Source organism: Myxocyprinus asiaticus, chromosome 5 (assembly GCF_019703515.2).
Source record: "Myxocyprinus asiaticus isolate MX2 ecotype Aquarium Trade chromosome 5, UBuf_Myxa_2, whole genome shotgun sequence".
NCBI classification, from domain to species: Eukaryota; Metazoa; Chordata; class Actinopteri; order Cypriniformes; family Catostomidae; genus Myxocyprinus; species Myxocyprinus asiaticus.
In genome coordinates, this window is record NC_059348.1 from 49,291,927 (window position 1) to 49,311,857 (window position 19,931).

At 41.4% G+C, this 19,931-nt stretch overlaps 1 protein-coding gene across 1 annotated transcript in view; it reads left to right on the forward strand.

The window, feature by feature from the left end:
• Nucleotides 1-19,931, forward strand: part of acsl3b (acyl-CoA synthetase long chain family member 3b) — a 40,994-nt gene that overhangs the window by 8,897 nt on the left and 12,166 nt on the right. Inside the window, exons 2-13 of the mRNA XM_051698290.1 lie at nt 1,440-1,678; nt 1,797-1,947; nt 3,312-3,512; nt 4,236-4,413; nt 10,611-10,720; nt 10,866-11,004; nt 13,804-13,954; nt 15,504-15,627; nt 15,842-15,913; nt 15,997-16,136; nt 17,169-17,341; nt 19,518-19,592. Coding sequence (XP_051554250.1) covers nt 1,798-1,947; nt 3,312-3,512; nt 4,236-4,413; nt 10,611-10,720; nt 10,866-11,004; nt 13,804-13,954; nt 15,504-15,627; nt 15,842-15,913; nt 15,997-16,136; nt 17,169-17,341; nt 19,518-19,592 — 1,513 coding nt within the window. The 5' untranslated portion in view covers nt 1,440-1,678; nt 1,797. The remainder of the gene's footprint in view (nt 1-1,439; nt 1,679-1,796; nt 1,948-3,311; nt 3,513-4,235; nt 4,414-10,610; nt 10,721-10,865; nt 11,005-13,803; nt 13,955-15,503; nt 15,628-15,841; nt 15,914-15,996; nt 16,137-17,168; nt 17,342-19,517; nt 19,593-19,931) is intronic.

Below are 19,931 nucleotides of genomic sequence, written 5' to 3' on the forward strand. Positions count from 1 at the left end.
CCTACGTTCAATAGAGACTGAAACTGATCCCGTAGATTCAGTCTAGCTGAGTCCAAATTTGCGTACTGTCAGATTATGTACTGCATTTTATAAAGAACGTACTTCTCGACCGTTAATAAAAGTAGGCTTTGTTCTTTAGGTATGTAGGTGAGTAGTATTTGTACATTTTCTGACATAATTCATTTGTACATAAAGGTACAAAGGTACATACATGCATTGTCCCATAACCTGAATATATGATGTAGTAGCAACAACCGCGAAAATAATTTACTCTGGTTTTGATCATCAAGTAAAATTTAACCACAGAGAGCAACTTTCTTATTATAGAAATTACAGTTAAAAGAAGCCGCCTGACTTGCAGATCTCCATATTTTTTTTCTTTTAATTCAGAGTTTTATTAAGTCTTCTCCACTCCTGTGAGATTACGGGATAGAAAAATGTCCAGTGTATGCCTATTTTATAATCCTGCCAGATGTAGAACGTCATCTGGGTATTTCTTTCCTACTGTTTTATGAATACTGAGCACATTCTACTCCTTTGACACTGATTTTGATAAGTATGCATATTCGAACGTAGGGTCTCTCTAGCAAACCTTCTGAATATTTCTATGCTTTGTGTTTGGTGAGGTTTCAACTGAGATCCAATCATGATTTTATATTTTATCTATCATATTGTGATGTTGTTTCTATCATATAGGCCGCTCTTTTATCGGGTTATTAATTTTGATCACAGAATTTGGAAAAATATCCCTGTTTGGACTGCATGTTTTGGAAATTTTTGTCCACCCCCATCTCTTCCTCCTATAAAAAACTTGCATTCAGGAACACATCCTGCTCTCATACAGAAGACTTTGTTGCTCTGGAAGGATGAAGTTCACTAAACAAAGTCTGTCTTGTTTGTTCACTGAGCTCACAGTCTTCAAAGTCTGCCGTCCCCAGTTAAATCAGATCACAATGCCTCTGTTAGAGCCGTGGAATAGTGGTAAGCACACATGCTCTATGGTGCTTATGTGGTCAAGTTCAAGTCTGTCTTGTTTCATTTCCTAATTCCATTTCCTCTGTCTCCTTAACTCTCTTTGCTTTTCCAATTAATCAAAGTGGCAAAAAGGCCAAAAATTCCCTGAAGCCTGTAATTCAGTATTATTGTGTAATATGTGATACGCAATATGAGTCCAGGTTGTTATTTGTGTGTTCATTTAGCTTTGAACATTCAAGAGGATGTTCTCTTGTGATAATTCACATATCCTAGTGAGGCCATTTCATCACCAGTTGATTGGCAGGGGGAACATTACTGCAGTCGTGGCTGATAACATGTCTAGCTTCTGTGTTTAGATGGTGACTACAAAAATGAGACAATTAACTTTTCAAAAAGTTTCAGTGGGCCAAATTTAGTTTCCACATTAAGACTAATAATAATTTTTTATTATTATTTCCCTACAGGAGAGCTCATCCTGAGTCCCAGGAATCTTTATACCCTGTCATAGTAGGAAGCTAGGAGTGGGACAAATAAATGGAACAGGAAGTCGCAACTATCAGCCAGCAGGTTTGACAAAAGGGAGTAGAGAGGCCGAGGAGCATCGTCTATACCATAAAGCGCTCCAGGAGCGAGTGGACAACAAGACCTTTAAAAGAGGAGGAATACTATCACATACTCTGAGAAAAGGACAGAACAATACAAAGTGAGTGAAGGAAACAAACCAAAGGTAAATTAAAAACAAACCTGAGATACTGCGGGCAAAAAAACTAACTTCTCTTTCCCTCTTTCTCCCTCTCGTTCCATGATCCATCGTTCCTCAGAATGAAGTTGAAGGAGGACATGTCCCCTCTCCTGCTGCAGGTCTTTCGATCGGTGGTCTGGGTTTATTCCGTCATCACATTCTTGCCCTGGTATCTGCTCTCCGGGGCCAGCAAGAACAAGGCCCGTGCCAAACGGGTCAAGGCGCGCTCAGTGAGTAGATCTGATGGATGGAGATCTAGAATAAGGATCTGTGAATTAATCTTAAAGTATAGATCAAGTCTGGGACAGAGAAACATCATCTGGAGTTACGTCACACTAAATAACAACAAAGCTAAATGTGACAAATAATGGGCTTGTATGACATTTGTTATGTTTATTTAAATGAAAAATGTTAGAAAGTTGATCATGTTGTCATTGTTGTGATTAAATTGTCTTTCAAATATAATGTTAAATGCCTCTAATTACGCATTTTATCCTCAGAAATAGGGCTGGGTGGAATGGCTAGATATATACTGTGTGTGTGTGTGTGTGTGTGTGTGTGTGTGTATATATATATATATATATATATATATATATATATATATATATATATATATATATACACACACACACACACACATACACACAACATTTTAGTTAATTCAGTGCATGAATAACTGGACAGGAAATACTACAACACAAAAATGATCATAGAGCCTGAGATTAGTGCAGGGATTTGACTCATTACTTAACAGTGTCACAAAAAGTACTACATTTCATTGGCTCTGTACCTGTACTCTGCACAATGACAATAAAGTTGAATCTAATCTAATCAAGTAAATTGCAGGTGAAAATTAAATATTAAAATTCTTTTAATTATGTGATGAATCAGGTGGGTTTGGATTTTGTACAGTGCCTTTGCCCCAGTTTATAGAGCGCAACAATAGGGTTCTGTCCATAGAAAAACAGATTTTTGCGATAATTCTGAGGTTTTTAATCGATAGAAGCCATGAGTGCTTTTTTGTTTCAAATCAAAGTTTATAATGTTGTGATGTCAAAGCTAGTTGGTTTATTTAAATAATAATAATAATAATTTAATGGGGGAAAATGCTTTTGGAACCAAGGTCGATTAAAAAAGTTGGCGGTCATTAGCCGCTTTTTTACCATTGGTTCTTGTTGCTAAATCGTGCCATTCTGTACTGATCCAGACTCATTGGCATGGTTTCGGGGTATTTTTCCATTTTGGTGCTGCAAAATCAGAATTCGAATGGGCTGAATGAGCAAGTGACCAGTCGTAAGCCGGCCATGTAGGCGTTCGAACAACATGGTTCTCTTTCCTGAGTATGGTTAGCTAACCATGCTAAGAAATCCGAAATGGTTTATAATTGTACCGTACCGAACCTTGTTAGAGTGGAAATGCTATTGGAACCGCTACTCATCGTGATCAGATCCTTTCGACCCCATGATGGATAAGCAGCTATTGTTGCACTGGATAGCATTGATCCCCTAACCCATTTCATTGGCCCATGCAGGCTCCATAAGGCTCCAGATCTTTCCCCTTGATCTCATTCTGTTGTCCCGTGCTGTGTCACTAGGTGAGCAGGAGTTCTGCTGGGCCGTACCGGGCGGTGAACAGCCAGCAACGGTTGGCGTCCCTATTGCACGCAGGTGTGGACACTTTGGATAAAGTGTTTGAATATGCTGTAGTTCACTTCCCTAACAGAGACTGTCTCGGCACAAGAGAGCTGCTAAATGAGGAGGATGAAATCCAGCCAAACGGCAAAGTCTTTAAGAAGGTGAGACGCTTGCACACTTCACACACGTCAACTCATATCATCACATACTTGGTGGCTTTTAGACTTTGATCCTTTGTTTGTATAGTACACAATTCCAGTTTGTTTTCAGATCAGATCTTGAGGACTGACTGTCCGCACTGTGCCCAAATCAGATCTTTTCTCGACAAGTGTGTCATATCCAGTATATCTACAGTACGTTGCTCGCCATTGTAATGATGCTGGCATCACCTTCGAAACTTCAAACACCTTCGAGTGTAAAAAATGATCCGACAGTTCAGGTTGAAACGGGTTTATCAAATGTCTTGCCACATATGAATGTGGTTTGGATGAGTTTTGTAAAATTAGGTTTCATTTGCTGTTCGGACTGCAAAAAACGAAACAGATTTTGGTCTAAACTGCCTCAAATCGGCTGTCAGTCTAAACAAAGCCCACTCCCTTTTTTTTCAACCATGTATTCTAAACACTCAATATATGCTTCCGAGGGTAAGTGGACAGATCCCGTGAGAACACTTTCTCAAACTCTCTTGAGTGTGACTGAACTCTGGAGGAAGAGGTTCATTGGCCATCTCTCTGTGTAAATAGTGCGTTTATCTCCGGCCTGCTGTTGTCCAGAGCTGTTAACATGATACTGAAGAAAAGAAGTCACATGCTGCTGTGAAGGCCACAGGAAATTTAAATACAGTACATCTCTGATGTATCTAACCATCTCTTTCTTCTCTCCAGGTGATTTTGGGCGATTATAACTGGTTGTCGTACGAAGACACTTTCCATCTTTCTCAGAGGTTTGGTAGTGGTCTGGCCGCACTGGGTCAGAAGCCCCTGTGTAACATTGCCGTTTTCTGCGAGACACGTGCAGAATGGATCATAGCGGCTCAGGCCTGCTTTATGTACAACTTCCCATGTGAGCACTACACAAGCACACACACAAACCTGTATCTGCTGAGCAGGGAAAATATAGATGAAATTCTGGATAAAAATAGTACCATTACTGTGATCTGTCAGTAACTTACAATGAAATCATAACTGTTATGCAGTAGTCAGGAAAATTCCTTCACAAATCTCAGTCCATGGCTGGATCCCTATTTGTACATTATCCTTGGTTAAAGGAATAGTTCACTCAAAAATTAAAATTCTCTATTACCCTCATGCCACCCCAGATGTGTATGACTTTCTTTATTTTTCAGAACACAAACGAAGCTTTTTAGAAAAATATCTCACTTCTGTTTGTTCATACAATGCAATTTGAATAGTGACCAAAACTTTTAAGCACATAAATGCAGCACAAAAGTAATCCAAATGACTCCAGTGGTTTAATCCATGTCTTTTGAAGGCATACAATTGATTTTGGGTGAGAACAGACCAAAATGTAACTCCTGTTTCACTGTACATCTTGCCATTGCAGTGTCTAGGCATGCACACACAACAGACCACAATATTTTTCACTATAAATTTTGACATCAGCAGTCGCGATCATGATTTCAAGCTCAATTACACTTCCTAGCACCATCTAGCGTTCTGTGCATGCGTAAAGCGCTAGGAAGTGTAATCAAGCTTGACAAACTGAGCGTGCCTAGCAAGGGCATGGCCAGGAAAATACTTTTGGGTGGGCCTCAATAAAAATGGATGGGCCAAGTTTTTGCCCCAAATTTCTTTTACCAAATGTTCCTTAACAGAGAAGCTGCGCATTAAAACAGTTCTTTCACACTTTCAGAAATAAGAATTTATGTATTTTTTGTAATTATTTTATAAATATATATATTTGAAGTCAGAGAATAATCTCTAATATTCTGGGTGGGCCTGGGTCTAATTTGGGTGGGCCACGGCCCATCCTTGGATATGCCACTGGTGCCTAGAGACTGTAATGGCAAGATGTACAGTGAAAAAGGAGTTCTATTTTGGTCTGTTCTCACCCAAAATCAATTGTATCGCTTCAGAAGACTAAAGCGTATGTATTATGAATGTATTAAACCGCTGGAGTCATAGGGATTACTTTTATGATGCCTTTATATGCTTATTGGAGCTTCAAAGTTTTCATCACCATTTACTTGCATTGTATGGACCAACAGAGCTGAGATCTTCTAAAAATGTTTGTTTGTGTTCTGCAGAAGAAAGTCTTACATATCTGCAATAACATGAGGGTGAGTAAAGGATGAGGGATTTTTCATTTTTGAGTGAAATTTTCCAAATCAGAGTATATTGATATAGTATGCCAAATCTGCACAGATGCTATAATATTTCTGGTGGATTTTGCATGAACCAGTACGCATCCCTGCATGGTTGAGCTAATTTAAACACAATTTTATATATATGGAAAGGGACATTGTAACAAAGTTCATAATGTGGTTGCTCCAACTCAAACGGTATTTATTTTATAACACAAAATTGGCTTTTCAGCACTTCAATCAATAATCATGCTTTTCAGCGTGCACAGTTTAACACAGTCTCGAAGTGTGTGGTAGCTCTCTCTCTCTGCCTCACTGGTATCTTCAACTCTCACTGCAGTGACAAAAAGCTGTTAGAGACAATCATTGCCAGGTGATGATCATTACCGTTGTCATCTCCTGATCTCTTGGCGCTCAACCAGCTTAAAGAGAGGAAATGTGGACCACCTCGAACTTAAAAGGCTGAAGAGCCAGATACCAACGGCTGATTCGCGTATTGGTATCCTTCATGCGATGGAGCCACTGTTGCGGGGCGTGGTCCGAACAGAGGGTGAAAGCCCGTCCCAGGAGGTAGTACTGAAGGGTGAGGACCACCAACTTGATGGCCAGACACTCCTCCTCAACGGTGCTGTACCTCGTCTCTCTCGCCGAAAGCTTCTGGCTGATGTACAGCAACGGGCGCTCCTCCCCCTCGACCACCTGGGACAACATGGCTCCCAGCCCCCTGTCCGACGCGTCGGTCTGTACAACAAAAGGGAGAGAAAAATCAGGAGCATGTTACAACAGCCTGCCACAAAGCGCAGCTTTCACCTGCATAAAAGCCTGTTGGCCTGGCTCCGACCTCTGGACTGGGTCTGGGGCTCCCTTTTTAGTGAGATCGGTCAGCGGGCTGGTGAAGTCCAAATACTTAGGCACAAACCTTCTATAATAGCCAGCCATTCCCAGGAACTGTCTCACCTCCTTTTTGGTCTTGGGTCAGGCCGCAACCGGTGCTGTCTCATCAATTTTAGGATGCACCTGCCCGTGACCCAAGTGGAACCCCAGATACCGTACCTCCACCCTTCCAGTGAGTCCCGCCGTCGCAGCGACCTCAGAACTGCCCTCAGATGCTGCATATGCCACTGCCAATCATAACTGTATATAACGATGTCATCCAGATAGGCAGCGGCGTACACAGAGTGCGGTCTGAGGACTCAGCCTATAAGGCACTGAATCGTAGCCGGGGCCCCAAACGGAAAGGTCATGAATGTAAGCCAAACGGTGTGGAGAAGGACGTTTTCTCACGGGATATTGTTGTTAAGAGGATCTGCCAATAACTTTTCATTAAATCCAGTGTCAAATAAAACAAGCCATGCCCAACCGATCAGTTCGTCAATAAGAGGCATTGGATACACGTCAAATTTAGACACCGCATTGACCTTTCAATAATCCACACAGAACTGGACAAAGCCATTGCTCTTCGGAACCAGCACCACCGGGCTGGCCCAGTCACTGTGGGATTCTTCTATTACACCCATATCTAGCATGGCTTTTAATTCTTCCCTAACCACGTTTTTTTGTGCTCAGGTAATCGGTGGGGACAATTGCATACCACTAATCCTGGGGTTGTTTCAATATGGTGTTTTATGAGGTTCGTACAACCGGGAAGGGGCGAGAACATATCAGAGAATTCTCTTTGCAAAAGGGCCACGTCCATGATTTGCAACGGTGAGAGGTGGTCTTCGCAAGTGACCGGGGTGCTGCGATTGGCTTTTAAGCTCCTCCCTCTATGGTACCACCATCACCAAATCACGGAGACCACCTCCCTCCACGGTTTTAAGAGGTTGAGGTGGTAAATTTGCCATGCTTCACCCCTATCTGTTCGTTTAACCTCATTATCGACTTTCCAGACTCTCCGTGTGACCTCAAAGGGCCCTTGCCACTTTGTGAGTAATTTAGAGCTTGATGTGGGTAGTAATACAAGACATTATCTCCCTGTGTAACTTCCCTTAGCCGAGCTCACCTGGTATACAGCCGGGACTGACGTTCTTGAGCCTGTAGCAAATTCTCCTGTGATAGTTGCCCCAATGTGTGGAGTTTTGCTCTCAGGTCAAGAACATATTGAATTTTGTTTTTGCTGTTTGAAGGTCCCTCCTCACAGTTTTCCCTCATGACGTGTAAGACACCGCGAGGCTTACGCCCATACAATAATTCAAATGGGGAGAATCCCGTGGAGGCTTGCAGGACCTCTCGAACTGCGAATAACAGGGGTTCAAGCCACTTATCCCAATTCTGAGCATCTTCATGCATGAACTTACAAATCATGTTTTTCAGGGTTTTATTAAACCGTTCGACCAAGCCGTCTGTTTGCGGGTGGTACACGCTCGTCCGAATCGATTTATTACCCAATAATTCGTACAGCTCACATAGTGTACGTGACATGAAAGTAGTGCATTGATCAGTTGAAGATTTCTTTTGGAATCGGGAGATAATTCTGAAGAGTGCCTCTGCAACACTACATGCTGAAATGTTGCGTAGAGGCACTGCTTCCAGATATCGCATTGCGTAGTCCACCAGAACCAACCCAAAGCGATGCCCACATGCCGTCCGCTCTAATGGCCCGACGAGGTCCATACCAATTCTTTTAAAGGGGACCTCGATCAAAGGAAGCGGGCGTAAAGGCGCTCTTGGGGTTGCCAGTGGATTCACCAGCTGACATTCACGGCGTGCCGCACACCATCTGCGAGCATTCCTGCGAATGCCCGGCCAATTGAAATGGGCCATTAGATGGTTCAGTGTCTTTTCATGTCCTAAGTGACCTGCCATCGGATTATAATGAGCCGTCTGAAATAACATTTCCCGACAGCTCTTCGGTATCAACAACTGGGTTGTATCTTCTTTTGTCTGAGCATCCTGCATCACTCGAACAACCGGTCATTTATAATATAAAAGTACTGATAGGTGAGTGCAATGTCTGGCTGAAGTCATTGACCATCAGTCACTCTCACTTGGTCGAAGGCATGCCAAAGAGTCTCGTCTCGTATCTGCTCTAGAGGGAAATCCCAGGCGGGGAATCCTCTAAGGGCTGAGGAAGCCGAGACTTCCCCCTCCCTTACATCATTCTTACGGCCCCGGCTCTGCCTCCCCAGCTAGCTCTGTTACAGGACCAATCTGCACAAATTTCCCTTAATAAAGTGGAAAACACTGACAATTCGTGCCCAAAATTTGCGAAATGGTGTGGTGGGTATTAACCGCACCCTCAACACTATGCTTTTGTCCCCAAAATTGAATCGTCACAGTCACTACAGGATAGTCATGGATATCCCCATGCACACACCGTACCTTCACCTTGTGACTAGCACCCAAAGCCTTGCCTTGAACCAGGCATTGATGGATGGAGGTTTGGCCGCAACCCAAATCCACCAAGGCTTAGTATGTACATTTACATTTACATTTATGCATTTGGCTGACACTTTTATCCAAAGCGACTTACAGTGCCCTGATTACAAGGCAATCCCCCTGGAGCAACCTGGAGTTAAGCTCAAAGACACAATGGTGGTGGCTGTGGGGATTGAACCAACAACCTTCTGCCTACCAGTTCAGTGCTTTAGTCCACTACACCACCAACACTCCCTAGTGGGTATGTGCCCCTCTTAATACTCATGGGTATGCAGTCCCAGCTAGATCGGGTGCGGCCTGTGGCGCGTCGGGGACCTGAGCCAATGTCCCCACCTCTATCACCGGGCATGGGTCCCGGAAATGCATGGGCTCCCCGCAGCTCCAAGAGATTGGCCCAGGCTCTACATCTGTGCACGTGGCAGCAGGTCCACCAACCTGGGAGTGGGAGCAGAGAGGGGTAGAGGAAACCGGCGGGTAGCCGGTTTGGGAGGGGGTGGACAGAACAGGACCGAAAGAAGGGGAAGGAGGGGAGACAAGAGAGAGAGAGAGAGAGAGAGAAGGGTCTCGGGGCTCGCCGGCTCCCAAAGACACCGCCATGTGGTCCTCTGCCAGCTGGATGGCTGTTTGGAGCGACTCTGGATGGTGGTACTGGACCCACTCTGCCGTCCCTCTTGGAAGTCGAGCGATAAACTTCTGGGTGAAGGCAAACGTGCGACCGTGCTCACCAATGGTCAGCGAGAAGCAGTGTTGTCACTGCTGCTCGGGTGTCCAGCCAACCTGTTGCAGGATGGCTTTCTTCAAGTCGGCGTACACCAGGAGGTTCTCTGTTGGTAACTGCTGCGCTGCGAGTTGGGCTTCCCTGGACAACAGTGGTCCCCGCCGTCCGCTCAAAGAGCTCCAGGAAGGCCTCCAGATTGTCTTGGGGCCCATCTTGACAAGCGGAACATGGGGTCCGGGGTCACAGCGGCAGCACCCTCCTGGTACAGCAAGCTCCGGAGCACCTGCTGATCCTCCACTTGGGCCTGGAGTGGCTGCTCCTGTTCTGTGCGCAGCTAAAGGAGTGCCTGATGTTGTGTGTGGAAAATGCTGGCGAGGGTCTTAAAAACATCCTCTAGAGGTGAGGCATCCGTGGTGGCGTTTTTCCTCCCTTAAATCCCGGGTTTTGGCACCAGTGTACAAAGTTTGTAAAGGGGTTGCAAGGAGGAAGCAGGAGATGGCGAATCCAACTCGAAAGGTATTTATTTTATAACACAAAATTGGCTTTTCAGCACTTCAATCAATAATCATGCTTTTCAGCGCACACAGCTTAACACAGTCTCGGGGTGTGTGTGGTAGCTCTCTCTCTCTGGGGCATCTGGCTCGCTCTTAAATCCATCTCCAACTCTCACTGCAATGACAAACAGCTGTTAGAGACCATCATTGCCAGGTGATGATCCTTACCATTCTCATCTCCTGATCTCGCTTTCCATTCACAAGCTGGCGCTCAACCACGCCCCCACCACCACAGACATTTAATACTCATGGTCGTCATGACTGTCTCTCTCTGTCTGTCTTTCAGTGGTGACTCTGTACTCTACATTGGGAGGAGCAGCAATTGCTCATGGGCTGAATGAGACTGAGGTCACTCACATCATAACAAGCAAAGACCTGCTACAGAGCCGCCTCAAGGTGAGAACAAGCCACATTGGTGGGATTTAGGGATGGCACATGACCTTAAAACTCTTGTAACTCGTGATCTGAACGATTCTCTCTCTTTCTCTCTCTCTCTCTCTCTCTCTCTCTCTCTCTCTCTCTCTCTCTCTCTCTCGCTCAGGCGATTCTAATGGATGTCCCCAGACTGAAGCACATTATAGTGGTGGATAAGAAGCCCCCCAGTTTGCCAGATCTGCCTAGAGGCATCATGGTCCACAATATGGCAACTGTGCAAGAACTAGGGGCCAAACCTGAGAACAGTAAGAGCTCAAACTTAATTTGCCTCTTATCCCACAACATCTAGAAGATTCCAACAAGTGGAGTATTTTTGGAATGGAATACAACCATGCTGCCTGTGCTGTTTTTAACAGTATAGTATGCAAATATTTGACCTACTGCATTTTGCAAAATGTGCGTCTAGCCTTTTACCACAAGAATGCAATCTTTCAGTGCTTGGCACACATCCTTAATTCTAATGCACAGTTTTAGCATTCAAATGTGCATTTTTTTCTTAAATTAGAAGAAAATTTGAATTCCCAATTTTAGTTTGACAGCCTTACTGTACTTGTGCTCTGTGCATGAATCAAACCCAAACGCATGCACCTAACCCGATTATATAATTTCAGAAAACATGGATTAAACCACTCGAGTCATATAGATTAACTTTATGCTGCCTTTATGTATTTTTTTGTAGCTTGAAAGTTTTATGGATATAAACACATACAGTGCATTCAGGAAGTATTCCGACCCCTTCATTTTTTCACATTTTGGATGTTGCAGCCTTATGCTAAAATGCTTTAAATATTTTCTTTTCATTTCAAATCAATCTACACTCCATACCCCATAATGACAAAGCAAATACCAGATTTTTGATAACCTTGCAAATTTATTAAAAAGAAAAAACTGAGGGGGCCTGGGTAGCTCAGCGAGTATTGACGCTGACTACCACCCCTGGAGTCGCGAGTTTGAATCCAGGGTGTGCTGAATGACTCCAGCCAGGTCTCCTAAGAAACCAAATTTGCCCAGTTGCTAGGGAGGGTAGAGTCACATGGGGTAACCTCCTCGTGGTCATGATTAAGTGGTTCTCGCTCTCAATGGGGCGCATGGTAAGTTGTGCGTGGATCGTGGAGAGTAGCATGAGCCTCCACATGTTGTGAGTCTCAGCGGTGTCATGCACAGCATGCTACGTGATAAGATGTGCAGATTAACGGTCTCAGAAGCGGACGCAACAGAGACTTGTCCTCCGCCACTCGGATTGAGGTGAGTAACCTAGTAAGTACCGAGAATTGGGCATTCCAAAAATTGGGGACGAAAGGGGATTAAAAAAATAAAATAATAATAATTAAAAAAAAAAAAGAAAAACAGAAAACCAATAAAACTTAAATATCACATTGACATATGTATTCAGACCCTTAACTCAGTACTTAGTTGAAGCACCTTTGGCAGTGATTACAGCCTCAAGTCTTTTTGGGTATAATGTGACAAGCTTTGCACACCTGGATTTGGGGATTTTCTGCCATTCTTCCCTATAGATCCTCTCAATCTCTGTCAGGTTGGATGGGGACCGTCAGTGGACAGCCATTTTCAGGTCCCTCCAGAGATGTTCAATTGGGTTCAAGTCCGGGCTCTGGCTGGGCCACTCAAGGACATTCACAGATTGTCCCTAAGCCACTCTTGCGTTGTCTTGGCATTGTGCTTAGGGTCATTGTCCTATTGGAAGGTGATCCTTCGGCCTAGTCTGAGGTCCTGAGCACTCTGGAGCAGGTTTTCATTAAGAATATCTCTCTATTTTGCTGTGTTGAATTTTCCTTCAACCCTGACCAGTCCCTGTGTCCCTGCCGCTGAAAAACACCCCCACAGCATGATGCTACCACCAGCATGCTTCACCGTTGGGATGGTATTGTGCAGGTTATGAGTGGTGCCTGGTTTCCTCCAGACATAATGCTTGGAATTGAGGCCAAACAGTTCAATCTTCATTTCATCAGACCAGAAAATCTTGTTTCTCACAGTCTGAGAGTCCTTAAAGTGCTTTTTTTTTTTGTTTTTTTTTTGCAAATTCTACCATAAAGCCCAGATCGTTGGAGTGTTGCAGTGATGGCTGTCCTTCTGCAAGTTTCTCCCATCTCCACACATGATCTCTGAAGCTCAACCAGAGTGAATTGGTCACCTCTCTTACCAAGGCTCTTCTCCCCCGATTGCTCAGTTTGGCCGGGCGGCCAGCTCTAGGAAGAGTCCTGGTTGTTCCAAACTTTTTCCATTTAAGAATTATGGAGGCCACTGTGCTCTTGGGAATTTTTTTGTAGCCTTCCCCAGATCTGTGCCTCGACACAATCCTGTCTCTGTGCTCTGCAGGCAGTTCCTTTGATGAAGTGCAGAAACATCTCAAAGATGATCCAGAGAAATGGGATGCACCTGAGCTAAATAAATTTGCAAAGTTATCACAATTCTGCTTTTTGCTTTGTCATTATGGGGAATGGAGTGTAGATTGATGTGAAAAAAATAAATAATTTAAAGCATTTTAGCATAAGGCTGCAACATAACAAAATGTGAAAAAAATTAAGAGATCTGAATACTTTCTGAATGCACTGTATCTATTTCAAAATATCTTTGTTTGTGTTCCACAGAGGAATGAAAGCATACAAGTTTGATACAGCAAAAGTGTGCCTTTTAAGCATGAAATTATTCCCCCCACTTTTGACATGTTTTGAAGTTTACAAGTTCAATAAACAGACAAAGGACCAAAAGAGCTGGAAATATAGATTTTGTTGTGTAAAAATAAAACAGTTTTCACAGCAGGATATTCCTGTCAGATGAAAAGAAGGCTCTTTAGGACCAGTGTTAAGAGCCCACACACTCAGCCGTTGTGTCAGATATGAGTAAAAACCCTCCTGAGATAACAGAAGGAGATGTTATCATTAATAGAGCAGGTTTTCACAGTTCAGACAGACTGAGAAAAAAGGTTTGGAACATTCACATCTTTTTTTTTTTTCTTCTTTGCCTGTCTTTCACATGTGAAACTGAGCACAATGATTGACCCGTGTCTCTGTGTATGTGTGCAGTTGCCGTGTCCCGCAGACAGCCTCTCCCGTCTGATATCGCAGTGATTATGTATACCAGTGGGTCTACAGGCATCCCTAAAGGAGTCATGATCTCCCATAGCAACATCATCGCTGGCATCACTGGCATGGCTGAACGCATCCCTAACCTAGAGTATGTCTGTCTGACACCACCCCTTTCTCACTGTCTGGATTTATGTCTATCTCTTCAGCTGCTCACTGTCTGGATTTATCTTTCTGTCTCTTTAGCTGTCTCACTTTCTGGATTTAACTGTCTGTCTCAGATGCGGTCTCACTGTGTAGATTTTTCTCTCTGACACCACTCCTGTCTCACGGTCTCAAATTATCAGTCTCTGTTTAGCTGTTTCAATATTTGGCTTTCCCTTTTAAACATGTAGTATGATAACTGCTGTTTCTGCCAAAACACCACAGTCATTACCATATAATTAGATCCTGTATAATGTTATTATGATTTTACAGTAAAAATAATACTTGTTATTGTTTTTACTGTAAAATTGTAATTAAATTATATGGGATCTATTTCAAACAATGTAAGAAGCTTTCAGAATATTTCTGTCATGTTGTTTATATTTATTTGACTTTTTCTGATGGCAGTGATAGTAAGTTACAATAGTTTTACTGTAGTTATAATAATTGTAGTAACTGGTGGTTACTTGTAAAACATGGTAAAATTTCTGTTGGACTTGTTTGATTTACTTCTCAGATGAATATGCATAAGTTATTTGTTGTGGAACTTTCAAATTTATTTATTTATTTATTTATTTATTTATTTTATTTTTTTAGCTGGCTGAGCCACTTCAATGCGATCTGTGGCTGAACTTTGGGCTAGAGGTTGACCGATATTGTATTTTGCCCGATACGATAACTAAGGAAGTGGAAAAGGCTGATGTTTTTTAAAATTGATTTATATAATATTTGAAAAAAAAAAAAAGTATTCTGTCCTTACCATGACGAGCACAGACATACAAGAGTCCAAAATGAATAAAATCCCAGATGCAATTTATTGTTTAACCAAAATCCCAATAATAACCAGAAAAAAAAAAATTATGATTTGGTGCATGATGCAGGACTTTTAAACAAGACCAAAACACTGGGGACTCTTATTTTGAAAAGATGGATTAAGCTTTGTAAAGCCTATATATTCACCAGATAAAGGGTTTTGTGTGTGTGTGTGTGTGTGTGTGTGTGTGTGTGTATATATAATGAAGTTGGAGACGTGATATGTGTGCTAATGTGGCACATTTTCTTTTCATGCTCGTTTCAATTTAGAACACTTGATTATCTAATTAAAATAACAATATTAATTGAAGTGAGGATATAAATATGGATGAATTTTGTCAATGATGAAAGATTTAGATAAAGCAAATCCCCACGCGATTGTATTTATTTCACCTCTAGATGCCACTGTTATACTGTAGACCCAAACTGTTCTAACTGTAGAACCTTCCAGCACCAGCCACAGAGGAACACAGAGAAATATTTTCTTTTTTACAAAACTATTGACAACAATAGGCATAGATTTTTTGCAGATAAACGATAGCTCAAAAAGCAACTATCGGCACAGATTAATCGGTAAAACCAATATATCGATCTAACTCTACTTTGGGCTGCTAGTTACTTCGAAAAAGCTATAAGTCAGAATCAAAATCAGTGTTTAATAGAGATTTATTCTATTCAAACAGTGAGAATGACACCTATATTGGTTACCTGCCTCTCGCTCATGTCCTGGAGCTCAGCGCTGAACTGGTGTGTGTGTCACACGGCTGCCGGATTGGATACTCGTCACCTCAGACGCTTGCTGACCAGGTACAAATTTGCATTAGCATTAGTCCTGCTGATGTGTTGTCACACATGTCAGTATGTCATATGAGAGTGTGTACAAGCTCCTTTACGTTTTTATAGCCAACATGTTTCCAGCTTTATATAATGAAAATGTGCAAAGAAAATAAAAATTGCAATAATGCAACATAAAGGCAATAGCATGCAATAATCTCACTCTATTTCTTCCTTTCTCCCACAGTCATCCAAAATTAAAAAGGGCAGCAAAGGAGACACTAGTGTCCTGAAACCAACACTGATGGCAGCGGTACCAGTAAGAAACCTCACATACACACAGAAAATAATTGCATTAGTAGTTGTTGTGTACAATATGTATTTTTGTCTCTCTCTCTGTAGGAGATTATGGACCGTATCTATAAGAATGTGATGACTAAAGTTGAAGAGATGAGCAGTGTTCAGAAAACTCTTTTTGTTCTGGCATACAATTACAAAATGGAACAGATCTCCAAAGGGTACAGTACACCGCTGTGTGACAGGTAACACATAACGAATACATTTCGAGCCATTGTCACTTCAGCTTTGTGACCCTTATTATATTAGGTGTCTTTAATACTATGAACTTAAAGGGACAGTTCGCCCAAAAATGAAAATGATCTCATGATATACTCGCCCTCATGCCATTCCAGATGTGTATGACTTTCTTTCTTCTACTGAACACAAATTAAGATATTTAGAAGAATATTTCAGCTCTGTAGGTCCTCACAATGCAGGTGAATGGGTGCCAAAATGTTGACACAATATGATAGGTGTGGGTAATAAAAAAAACAATTAATATTTAAGTAATTATTTTCATAAATTCCTTCCCATTAGGGGGCGATATCCAAGGAGGATGTGAATCACCAAAAACAAGAAGAATGAGAACGTGAAAGTAACTTTTAAAGTGGAAATTGACTGAGGAGGGTGGAGAATTTATAGTAAAAATAAAAAAAAGGTCTCACCCACACCTATCATATCACTTCAGAATATATGGATTTAACCACCAGAGTTGTCTGGAGTACTTTTAATTTGACTTTATGTGGATTTTGGAGCTTTGAAATTTTGGCACCCATTCACTTGCATTGTATGGATCTAAAGAGCTGAGAAATACTTCAAAAAATATTTGATTGTGTTCAATAGAAGAAAGTAAGTCATACACATCTGGGATGGCATGATGGTGAGTAAATGAAGAGAGAATTTTCATTTTTGGACTATTCCTTTAAGCATTTGATACAAGGAACTTATTGTGTACATACATGTTGTTGCATTGTACTTGCATTTAAAGTGCCTGCATTTAATTACATTACACTGTTAACTCTAATCCTAAACCTACCCATACCTCAACCTGAGTAGCAGCAAATGTGAATCTTATGAGAATTTTGCAGAACAACATGCAGTTACACAATAAGTAAATTGTATGTATTTTAATGTTAGTTTGATGTAAAACTGACAAGGCTAGTTTGTCTCAGCAATATGCGTTTAAATTTGTATTTCTAATTTCTTTGCTTTTATGCGTTTGTGCACACCTCCAGGTTGGTTTTTAAGAAGGTGCGCTCATTGCTGGGCGGTAACATGCGTGTGCTGCTCTCTGGTGGAGCTCCTCTGTCTGCTGCTACTCAGCGGTTTATGAACATCTGTTTCTGCTGTCCTGTGGGTCAGGGCTATGGCCTCACCGAGACCTGCGGAGCTGGGACCATTAGCGATTGTAAGCATGACATTCAGAGCCGGCAGGGTTAGAACTGAAGCTAGGGGTGGTAGAACTCCAGACACAAGAATGAAACTCAAAATAGCGGTAATAAAACTTATAGTATAGTAATAAAATCAAAAGATGGGTCAATAGAATTACAGTAAAACTAATGGTGTTCTGTGGAGTTCTAGTATTAAAAGCTAATAATACATTTTAATTCTAGGAAAAAAAAGCTGGGTTTCCCATTCACGGAAAACCTGGACATATTTGGAAATAGGGTTAGGGGTCATGGCATGCCTTTTTTTTATTTGAATATGTTCCTTGAGGTTTACTTATGGTATCAGTAAAGTTTTTTTGCACAAAAAACAGTCATATGATCATTTTCCACCCCATTTTGACCCTCTGTCAGAAACGCTTGTTTTGGTGATGCTTCTCCTTTAAGACTTGACAGTAAATGCCCACTGTTATGATTGGCTCTCTGCTCTTGACTGACTTGCTCACTCCTTGCCATTACACTGCTAACCGCTACTGGGAGGGGCTAAAGAAGTGATAAGGTAAAGTAGGCATTGATGTGTTGTTGTGGAGGCCGTCAGATGCAAATGTCTACCACAGTGTGACGACGTCGTTTTGGCGGATTGGTTTCAACAAATGCTCTTTTTGCAGTGAGGAAGTTTTGAGTTCTGAAACTTACAGTGTGTTTTTATAGTATAATGACTACTTGTATGTCAAAAGATCAAGGAAAATGTCATTCCTCATGTCATGACCCCTTTAAAGTTTAAATGTTATAATTTGAAAAGTCATGAAATGTCATATATTTACAGAAGCCTTTAAAATATCTATAGTGATTTCTCTAGTTCATGCTCAGCTCTATAATATTTAATTGGATAGAAATTGCTATTTGAAATCTCTACAAAATTAGTTCTAGATAAGTCAGTGATAATGTGCAGTCAGACGGTTGTTATCGCAAAATAAACCCCGTCAGGGTGATCAGGACAACGATGCAAAACAAACTGACTGTACATTATCCCGCTTATTACACGGCTACTAACCAATTAAATAAATAAACGGACATAAACTATTCATTTGCGTTAAAATTATGTAATTATTTGAGAAGTAATAAATCGCTGAACAGCTGAAATCCACCTCTGGTTTGAGGTCTGTTCTGGTGTTATTTTGAAAATAATGACCATTTTACTGCTCATTTATTTGCCAAATAAATAAATAAATGCACATGAAACATTGATTTGAATTGAATTGGATGTATTAGTTTATTTGTAGAGAGTGCATAGTGATACGAGTAGCATGAAAGATGACTTGTAGAGCCCGGATGAGCGGGCTGATGCATCTTAAAGGAATGTTCCAGGTTCAGTAGAAGTTAAGCTCAATCGACAGCATTTGTGGCATAATCTTCATTACCAAAAAAATGTATTTTGACTTGCCAATGCCATGACGATGTAATGTCAACAAACCCTAAAAGGACTGTAAAAATTACATTTTAAACAACTTTACAGCTCAAATAATACATACATTTTAACCGAAGAATTAATGAAAGTGCTTTTATAAAATTATAAACTTACATTTTCTGCTTTTAAATCTTCCAAAAATTGGCCCCATTCACTTCCATTGTAAGTGCCTCACTGTAACAAAATTTTTGCTTTTTTAAAGAAAAGGAGGAACGAGTCGAAATTAATTTTTGTGGTAATCAACATTATGCCACAAATGCTGCCGATTGAGCTTTACTTGTATTGAACCCAGAATATTCCTTTAATCCCCAGATATGCGGTTGTTACTCAGAGGAATCAGACCGCTAGATGGCGCCAGTGACCAGTCAGAATAGAGTATTCTAGAGTGCCATGTAATAAAAGGCCTTATCCTCTAATAACAAAGGACTGGGGTAAAGTCATGGAAATTCATTGGTCAAAAGGCATGGTAAACGCTGAGGTTTACACATTTGGAATAAGTGGCATGGGTTCCTGAACTGAAAATTGGTTCAATACACCAGGTTAAAAGGTTTACACTGGGTTAACTATTTATGTGATTTCAAGAAGTTTACACATCAGCAATACTAGTAAACATTTGGGAAATCAACTGTAGCTAGATTTTAATGCAGGTGATAGTAAAACCAAAACATTCAAAGCAATTTACACTGCATGTTAATTTTCAAAGTGTTTTAAGAATGTGTGTGTTTCTGCAGTGTATGACTACAGCACTGGGCGTGTCGGAGCTCCTCTGGTGTGTTCAGAGATCACTCTAAAGGACTGGGAGGAAGGTAAGCTCTGCTTTATTCAATAACTATAGAAGCTTGTGTTCACTTTAAAGGGATAGCTCACCCAAAAAGAAAATTTCTGTCATCATTTACTCTTTCTCATGTTGTTTCAAACCCGTTTGACTTTCTTTCTTACGTGGAACCCAAAATATGTTGGGCAGAATGACAGCCTCAGTCACCATGTATGGAAAAAAGATGCAATGAAAGTGAATGGTGACTTACTTGCTGCCTAACATCTCCTTTTGTGTTCCATGGAAGAAAGAAAGTTTGGAACAACATGTGAGTAAATGATGACAGAATGGCTGAACTTACCATTTTATTGCTTATTTTAGAAAGGCTTTT